The 9728-nt window shown below is 38.3% G+C and overlaps 1 protein-coding gene across 1 annotated transcript; it reads left to right on the plus strand.

Moving 5' to 3' along the window:
• Positions 1 to 5102: 5102 nt before the first annotated feature.
• LOC103325147 (F-box protein At5g46170-like) lies at positions 5103 to 7604 on the plus strand. Its single transcript, XM_008227285.2, has 2 exons — positions 5103 to 6594; positions 7189 to 7604. Exon 1 carries the CDS (start codon positions 5366 to 5368, stop codon positions 6572 to 6574), a length of 1209 nt encoding a protein of 402 aa, XP_008225507.2. The 5' UTR covers positions 5103 to 5365; the 3' UTR covers positions 6575 to 6594; positions 7189 to 7604.
• Positions 7605 to 9728: the final 2124 nt, after the last annotated feature.

Consider the following 9728-nt stretch of genomic DNA (forward strand, 5'->3'; position numbering starts at 1 on the left):
TAGTAACTTCAACTTTATTTTCTTTTTCTTTTTTAAAGTAGAAGAAATCAAAGGTAGATCAATTGGCCCCAATTAATTTTAGATTTGTGATGCATGCTATGATCCAGAATTTTTAAATTAAAAAAAATAATTAGTTGTTCTAATGTTTGATTAAGTGATATAATACTATGGCTTTATTTTTTGTTTTTATTGGTATTGTTCATTAAGGGGGACATGGTAGAGACACAATAATGGAAAACTTTTGGTGGTTAAGTATTTATATGGCAAGAGACAGCTTCTAAGCTTTGTGAGATTAAATAATGCAAACAGATCATGTATGAGAGAGAGAGAGAGAGAGAGAGAGAGAGCTTATTAAAATTGGCCATAGTCTACTCTATTACCTAGACAGAGTGTGAAGCTTAGCTGGATTTCATTACTTCTTTGTGACCGGTTGGAAGGAAGGAAGGAAGGAAGAAGCTGAGCTGTTTTGGAACCCATTATCATATTGCAATGACTATTTTTTCTGCACATCCACTAAAAATCAGATGTGCCCAAAATACCAAGTGCACCTAAATATTCAAATCCCAATTGCAAAATGGTATTGAGATATCAAGCTTAGCTAACATGCGGTCACCATTTTTGTTGAGATTTTCTTCAAGGACTAGTGGATTGGTGGTTGTTTGGTTTGGATATGAACATTTTGTAGAATGGATTGAAATCTATGAAAAGGGTTATCCAGTTAAGGTGAAACACCATGCCTCCTTAGGCAGAAAAACTTGTGTGAAATGGGAATAGCATAGTTTCGTTATCTCCGACCAATCACGATATGCCAAGCGGAAAAATTATCATGTGTAGCATGCCGTAGTCAGTCGGGAATAGCAAAACAGGGGATGCTATTGCGATCCCCATTTCAGGAATTTGGAGCCATGAACTATGTTGTTTCTGGGTCAGAAGTAAAGTTGGGCAGTTGAGTTGGTGAGCCAATGAATTGTCTTAAACAGATTGTCCTTCCCTTATTATGGAACTTCGAATTTGGAAAAGCTGTGTCTTTCATTCTCCAGCTGATATGATTCTTTATTCATTTTTATGTCCAGCCCTAAACAACCCACAATTAATAGCACTCAAGTGCTGCCAAAACTATCATAGTCAAATGATGATGGTGTTCATAGTCTCATAGATGCAGGGGCCAGGCTGGCCGCATGCACCCAATCTGCACCAGAAATACTTAAATTGCAACCACAAAGGAAAGAACCAAAAAGAAACTACAGAAGGAAATTTAGGTAAAATACCATATTTTCTGACATCTGTTCTAACTTGTAGCTTATATCATGTAAGCCAAAACTAAGAGGAGAAATAAAAAACCTGTTGACAACAGTTTCAAATTCTAATGTCTGGAACTCTTTCCATTGTTTAATCTACCCTGTTGGGTCAAACTTCAAATCCTTTACTTTCTCATTCTTTTGTAGATCAAGTTCCTCTACATGTTTACAAAAGCAGGCCCCCCATTAGGTTTAGTTTATAAAAGCTTCTAAAGCAGATGGAAATATTAGGTGTTTGTGGCCAGAGTCTTGTCTATTCTTGATGTGGATCTTCCACCATGCATGCTGGCTGGCTGTATAGGAAATGATGCTGGTGGGAAAGATGTCTTTGGTTTGTTTCCAATTCATGGCTTCTATGAATGCTTTAATTTTATTCATATCATAAGAGACAACAAAGAAGAAGCAAATGATCATACATGTTATAATAAAGGTATGTATTCATAATTGCATACATTATAATTATTGTAGGCAGTAAATCAGTCTAGTGGTGAAAAGGTTTACATTATTTTTTTCTTTAAGACAAGAAAAGGTAAAATTGACATGAGAATTTGAAATGTTGGTCAAAGGCTGCAGCAAAATAAATGGCGTTCTATGGACCAATGCCTACTCTAAAGACCTTGAAAGAGTATATTGGCACCAATCTAATTAGAGGAATCGTCTTTATAGGTGTTTTATATGTGATGCTGTTAAGCTCCAAATCAATTAGGTATATCTATCTGTCTAGAAAATGATACACTTTACATAACATGTCTACCAGCCAGCAACAACTAATTCATTCTTAATAGTTTCACACGCAACTAACTCTAGCATTCTGAAATAAAGAAATTGACCTTACATAATTTGTTCTAATTGATCGGCAGAGTATCCACACAAAACGAAACCTTTCCTATAGGCAACATGTGAGAACTCAGAACAGAGGACCACTTCCTAGGATTCCCTAATAATAGCTTTATGGGTCAAATTATCCATATTCTTCAATTCCCATGCCTAAGGCACATGAAAAATACATATAAAATTAAATATAAATAATCTTTTGTCGAACTGTCTGACAACATAAACATTTGCATTAGAAACGAAATCTAACAAAACAACATTAGATTTTTTATGAGGTTACTAATCCCCACAAGTGATAAACCCTCAGGTTTAAGGATTGATTAGAGGGAGGTTATGTGTATCCATAAATGTGCACCTCCTCTTGTGTGTGTGGGGTTGGGGCATATGGATGTTTGCCAGGATTGTCACTATCATTACAATGAAACATCATTAAACACACCTAATGATTCATAATAGGAAATGGAAAATTACTCCCAGTGGTGTGGTGGGTGCTCTATCACCAAATTTAAGGTAATCATGTTGTATCATAAGCTCTCATTTCCATTAAATGCCCTGTTTAAATTAATTGGAGGCCAATAAAAATGAAGAATAACAAGAGGTTAGGGAGGGGGCCACATGATTAAGAGCATGGGCACATATGATCAGAGGCAGACTTGGATGCCACACACTCACAAAATCTTATAATTGTTCCTTCCTTCCCATGCTTTTAGCCAAGTTTTTGCCTTTGCCTTCAATTGCAACTTTTATTTATTGCTCTCAACCAGACACTCTGTCTGCTTGCTTGTGTCATGAATTTAATTCAATTTCCCAGGCCCATTTGTATGCCTCTATGTTTTTACAGTCTCTCCTCTCTCCTCTCTCCTCTCATGGCTCTAATGAGTGGGTGGTGTGAATGGCATTAAAAGGACAGCTTGTCTCCTTCTGATATCATGGGCTACAATTGACTATGAGAATGATATATGGTTTTGGCTTCTCTCTTTTCCATTATAAAGTTCCAAAGTTGCTTTCAAACCTCTCTTATTTTGCTTAGCTTCCTCCTACATGACAAATTAACCCTATGATGAAAAGGAATATTTTCTTGCCCTACCTTAGATCATGCTAAATATATAAATAAATAAATAAAATTTATGAAAAATATATATAATAAATGTGCTCTAAAGATTTTTGAATTCTATGTGACTTCTATTTGTAAACTACATTTCCAAATTCAAAACGAGTAGAACTAGTGCAAGTAAAATAGTGACTTTTACCAAGAAAGCAAAGGGTTCATGGGGAGCCTTTGGAATTTTTTATTTTCCGCTTAGATTAGAGGTTAAGGATAGCTAAGATAAGAATACCAACTCCATTCAAAAATGAAATAATTTGATTTCATCATAAATATTCGACGTTATGGATTAAACGCACGTTGATAAGAATACCAACTCCATTCAAAAATGAAATAATTTGATTTCATCATAAATATTCAACGTTATGGATTAAACGCACGTTGAATAAACTTATGAATTTAAATAAAATCATCCAAGTCGTTATCAATTCGAAATCACTTTGAGTCAACTCAAGATTGACCAAAATATTGAATTTTGTCATGGAATTTGGGGGTGGTAAATGAATTAGGTAAATTTTTATGTTTGTGGTTTGTACCATCAAACTAGTACGGACGCCACGGCATCATGTGTTTGCTTGTAACCATGGAAACGTTTTTATGAACACATGGCACATCACAAGGCCCACAACGTGCGTGTGGTTTTCTTTTATTGGATATATATTTTTTATGCTTAAATTTAATTGCACATGCTTATGTGACACCTGGATGGGATACAATCTGCATTTTATTTGGGCTTCCAAGGCAATGATCGAGTAATTAATGAATTAATTATAAGGTATTTGCTTGGCATTACGTGTGTAATTCTGAAATTATGAGTAATATAATTGGATTTTATTCATCTTTAAAATTTGTATGCATGATTCGGACTTTATTTGTTTTGTTGAGGACTAGTCATCATCACCATGTTATTATTTTCTGACATTTTATACTTCAAATAACAGCTATACTTGATCACATTATTGGTATTCTTTGTTTCCTAACTCGTTCTTATGTGGATCTTCAACTCAAGTCTAAAAAATCATCGATACACATTCAAATTATACGCTTAATCATCCCGAAAACACCTCAATATAGATGATTATTTGAGGAACGTCTTTGTCCGACATACTCTATATCATATTTTACTAGCCAAATGATAGAATTTCCAAGATTAAAAGATAATTTTGATGTGGCCCCAAATTAATGGGAAAGAACAGGAGGTGGGTTCCATTTCCATACTTTGCTTTCATCTGAATCAAAGTTATCTTCTTTATTTTCTGGGTTTATAGTTGAGACCAAAACGTCATTTCAGGTACAAAATAGTAATAAATTTCGAGTAAAAAGAAAGTAAAAGCAATTTGAAAGAATAAAATAAGATAGATAAAAATAGAAAAAGGAAATAAAATCGGGCCAGAGAGCGCCAAGCCGAAGCCAACCCCAACTTGACCTAAATACTTTGCGGCCTTTTGTTGCGGCTTTTTACGTCTTTACCCGACCACATTTTGCAGACAGCCCTACCTATCCACCACCATCTTACTTTCCTCACCTTACAAACAAATTGGAACTTGGAATTTACTATTATTCTAAATGAGCATTAGTATCTTCACAGAGTCGTTAAATTGTCACGTAGGTCATCAAATTTCAATTTAACATTTTTTGAGATACAACTCCACAATGCCTCGGAGAAAAAAGGCGTACATACAGCTAAATAAATATTTTAATTGAAAAAAGAAAAAAAAGCTAAAAATATTGATTCCATTTAAAATTTATTTTCCAAGCTGAAATAGAATTACCAAACAAGGTAAAGAATCAAGTTAGAACGAAAAAACGAAAAAGGCAGAGCAAAGTCTCTGTCTCTCTCTCTGTCTCTCTCTCTCTCTCTCCGCGGATCCTAAAATGACAGGATCAACAAGCCTATAACCCATAAGCGTGCGTGGATATATCTCCTCCTCCCACCATTTCCCATTTCCCATTTCCCCTCTCTCTATCTCATCTCTCTCTCTCTCTCTCTCTCTCTCTCTCTCTCTCTCGAAACCTCTCGGAAATCTGCCATGCCATTTCTTCCGCTCTCAGATCTATCCACCTCAGCCCTAATCTGATCTTCTCCTTCATCTCAAACCCGCAAACCCACTAGCCCCAAATCGAAACGATGTCGTCTCTGCGCTCAGATCTGACGACCTCCTCCCGAGTCTACCCAGAGCCCTCTTACATGGACGACGACCTCTTCGATCGCCTCCCGGACTCCCTCCTCCTCCTAGTCTTCAACAAGATCGGCGACGTCAAGGCCTTAGGCCGATGCTGCGTCGTTTCGCGCCGCTTCCACTCCCTCGTCCCCCAAGTCGAAAACGTCGTCGTCCGCGTCGACTGCGTTATCTCCGACGACGAATCTTCCCCCTCCTCCGCATCCTCCTCATCTTCCTCCGACAAGTCCCGGACCCCCTTCTCCGCCCTCTTCCGCCTTGTCCTCGGCGGCATTGTCAAGCCTCTCCAGGCCCTCGGCCAGTTCCTGGGCCCCACAAGACGATCCACAAATGGGTCCCACTCCGCTCTCGCCGTCGACGACCCCGACTCATCCGCCGCTGACAGTAGCAGCTTCGACCAATCCGGCGTCACCCACCACTCCCCGACTCAAGTCCTTAAGAACTTCAATGAGATTCGCTTCCTCCGGATCGAGCTCCCCAGCGGCGAGCTCGGCATCGATGACGGCGTTTTGCTCAAATGGAGGGCCGATTTTGGCTCCACCTTAGACAACTGCGTCATCCTCGGAGCCTCCTCGGTCATCCACCCGGGACCCACCAAAATTTCCGATGTTCAGGACAATGGGTCAGATGGGTTTTGCGCCAACACCAACGGCGCCGTTTCGGACGACAACGGAAGCATACCCGACTCGTTTTACACCAACGGAGGCCTGAAGCTGAGGGTGGTCTGGACGATAAGCTCGTTGATCGCTGCCTCGGCCAGGCACTACCTGCTTCAGCCCATCATTTCCGAGCACAAAACGCTTGATAGCTTGGTACTGACCGATGCTGACGGGCAGGGGGTGTTGTACATGAACAGGGACCAGCTGGAGGAGCTGAGGGTGAAGCCATTGTCGGCCTCTTCTGCGTCGAAGAGGACGCTCGTGCCTGCCCTGAATATGAGGCTTTGGTACGCGCCCCACTTGGAATTGCCTGATGGGGTTGTGTTAAAGGGTGCGACTTTGGTTGCTATAAGGCCCAGTGAGCAATCTGCGACCTCGAAGAAGGAGGTCTCTTCTGATCTGTCATGGGTTTCAACCGCCTTTGAAGAGCCGTACGGGACGGCGGCCAAGATGCTGATCAAGAGGCGTACTTACTGTCTTGAGATGAACTCATTCTGATTCAATTTTGGGTGTCTCAGGTAAATTTTGCAACTTTGTGTTCATGTATGAAAGATGTCTTATTATGCATTAGAACCGGAAGGCATTCACAATTAGATGATCTCTTATTCGTATGATGAATCTTTTATATGATAATATCTTGAAATTTCTTCCTTGTCGCTCGAAATTTAACTTTAATGGGATTATAGGGAAATGGGTTGGTTTGCATATTTTGTGGTTTTGGAGAATGAGAAAACAGAACTTGCATTGGGTAAGGTCCAAGGATATGAATGAATTATAAAGTAGTATTTTTGTGTGCGCCATTTGATAAACAATCGAAAGAGAGGAGATGGGCTAAACCCAGTTGGTATTAGTTATTGTTCTCCACATGTGAATGCATATGTTTTACATGAGTTTTGAGTTTTCTACACTTTCTATGTTTTATTGTTTTCGCAAAGGTCTCATTCTGTATTGGTTATCTTTGTGAATGCCTACTTTTAGTGTAATTACTCAATCTTGGATTGGTACTTAATGTGATGCCTCAATCATGGTTATCTTAGTGATGCCTCCCTACTTCTAATGCAATTACTCAATCATGGTTTGGTACTGATTTAGTTCGACATTGTAATTATCAGGGTAAAACAGTCCTTGGAGGGAAATGGGGGAGATTGCGGATTGCGTGAGTTTGAAAGTGGAGAAGGAGAGAACAATTTTGCCTCATTGGTGGCCAGGCTATGTTGACTGCGGTGCCTCTTGATCGAAGAATCTGGATTGGACTGTCGCAGAAGAAAGCGATGCTCTGTTGATTATGCACCACAGATCCTCCTCCCCTACGCCTGAGCTGGTGATCGAAATGCATCTGGCGGTTGCTGTTGTTTCAGGCATATGCTTGTAAGAGTGAGTGCTCACATGCAACCTAAGATTGATGTTATAAAGATTTTGGGGTTGTAGTGATCTACTTTTTATCTTTGTTCCATGTATGTGAATATTGTAGGTACAAGTACAACAGTGTTATGGTTATGTGATGTAATGTCAAAAGTTCATTTCAGCACTCTAGTTAGCAAGCAACAAGTTTCATTCCAAGTTTTTCTGAATCCAATATAGTCATAACATTAGTATACTATTTATCATGTAACAATTGCACCAAACTTCGGTGGAGTTTGGTGTTTGAGTTCCTTTTGCTTACATGTTGAAATAGGACAGTCAAATCAAAGCTTCACAATTGTTTGTTTGTTTAATACAAATTGTTAATGCGATTCTTCTTTGCGTCTAATGGGTATCTTGACTTTTCATCATACCAAAACAAACCATTTTCCCATTTATACAATCACCAAAGCTTAATTAATTACAGAAAAATTCACTTCTTTTTTTGTCTCATTTTGAGGAATAACCATCACTTTCTGGCTCCCAAATATGGGAGGCTTTTTTCACCTCTTGGTGGGTAAACTACTGTTTGTCCCCCAATGGATGGCAGGTGGCTCATTAACAATTAATAGTTCCAAGTGGTTGAATTTTGTGTCATTAGGCTAAACCAAGCATGACAAAGATGGTTTCGTTTCCTTCTTATATTCGTTGAAACTTGCAGTGCGCCAACATAGTTTATGATTCTTTTCAATTAATTTTGTATTTTCGTTGGGCATATAGTCCAAGTTCTAGACGTATTCAATCGCATCTTTAATGACCTTGGAGGCTGGGAGTTGGAGATAACGTTGAGATTGTAAAAATGGTTCTAGACATTGAGCAATATTAGCTGCTCTAAAAGTTTGTTCATAGAAGATTTTATTATTATTATTTCTTAAAACAATTGGTTGAAAGAAACACGAAGGAGGTGGTCGATTTGCTCTTCCACCCAATACTTTTATCAATCACATCGGACATCACCAGAGAATGCATAGTTTGGTATTTGAAGGTGACAAGATAACTCAAGAAGCGACTAGTAATTCTCTGCATCAGCTATGTTACGGTCATTCGCTTAGGAACAAAGTCACAACAAGGCACATCAAGGCACATCGTGACCCCAGCCGCCTATTCATTTTTAATTTTTATGCAATCAACTTAGCATTAGTCTTTTTATCTGCCCTCGTATGAGTAAGTGACTTTTTATAGTTAATTTATATGATACCGCATCTCATCAATAATCAGAATCGTCGTACCGCCTTTTCATTTTTAATTTTTGTGCAATCAACTTAGCATTAGTCTTTTTATCTGCTCACGTATGAGTAAGTGACTTTTTATAATTGATTTATATGATACCGCATCTCATCAATCATCGGAAATCGCCCTAGTTCAAACGTTACTATTTGTTTCCCGTCTCTAAAACAACCCACCTAAAGGACATTTAATCAGGAATAATGGGGGCTGTTTCCAGGTAACATTTATCGGTCACTTTGGTTCCTTTTGATTGGCCAAAGCAAATTAATTAATAATTAAGTAATGAGCTGGTTGTGGTTCTGCCTTTATCTGTTTGGTCACATGAGATGTCAAAACTTTGTAGACTCGCGAAGTCACAATCCACGTGAAAGTACTAGAACTCAAACCTCACACGCTCCATTAACATTAAACACAGCTCCTGCTGCTGCTCTGCTGCATGCTTATCTATTATAAGCTTGAAGCTTCCATCAACCCCCTCTATTGACTTTGTTCTATGTGATCTACTATTTTAATTCTTTTTAGCAATGATTATTTTGTTTTGTTTTTTTAATTGAAAGCCATCCATTTGTGTATGTCACCAATTACATTTAAGGTTTTTTAGGTTTTAGACATAAAAAAAATTTCACTTTTGGAAAAAGCCAAAGCTTTTTCAAAAAGAAAAAAAACCACTCAACTTTCAAATCAAAGCGTGCAAATGTATTGGATTTAGAAATCTAAAAATAAATAAGGGCATTTGTCCATTTTTGCTTCTTTTAAAAATTTTCTCTCTCCTTTTGCTTTTTCCAAAATGTCCCTTAAATTTAAAACTCTACTACAGGTGATTCATGGAGAAGAGGTGCAGTGTTGGATAATAAAATTGAGGGGAAAACCCAAACCTCATTTTCAATTATTGCCCATGACTCGCCCAATTTGGGACATTTCACATGTTCCTTGATTTCTGCAGTTAACAGTTGGGAGTATGTTCATTTTAATAATTGACATTCATTTCCTCTACTTCTTGTTTCTGATTTGGGTTTCAATTACT

The sequence above is a fragment of the Prunus mume genome, linkage group LG3 (assembly GCF_029339155.1).
Source record: "Prunus mume cultivar Tortuosa linkage group LG3, ASM2933915v1, whole genome shotgun sequence".
Lineage (NCBI taxonomy): Eukaryota > Viridiplantae > Streptophyta > Magnoliopsida > Rosales > Rosaceae > Prunus > Prunus mume.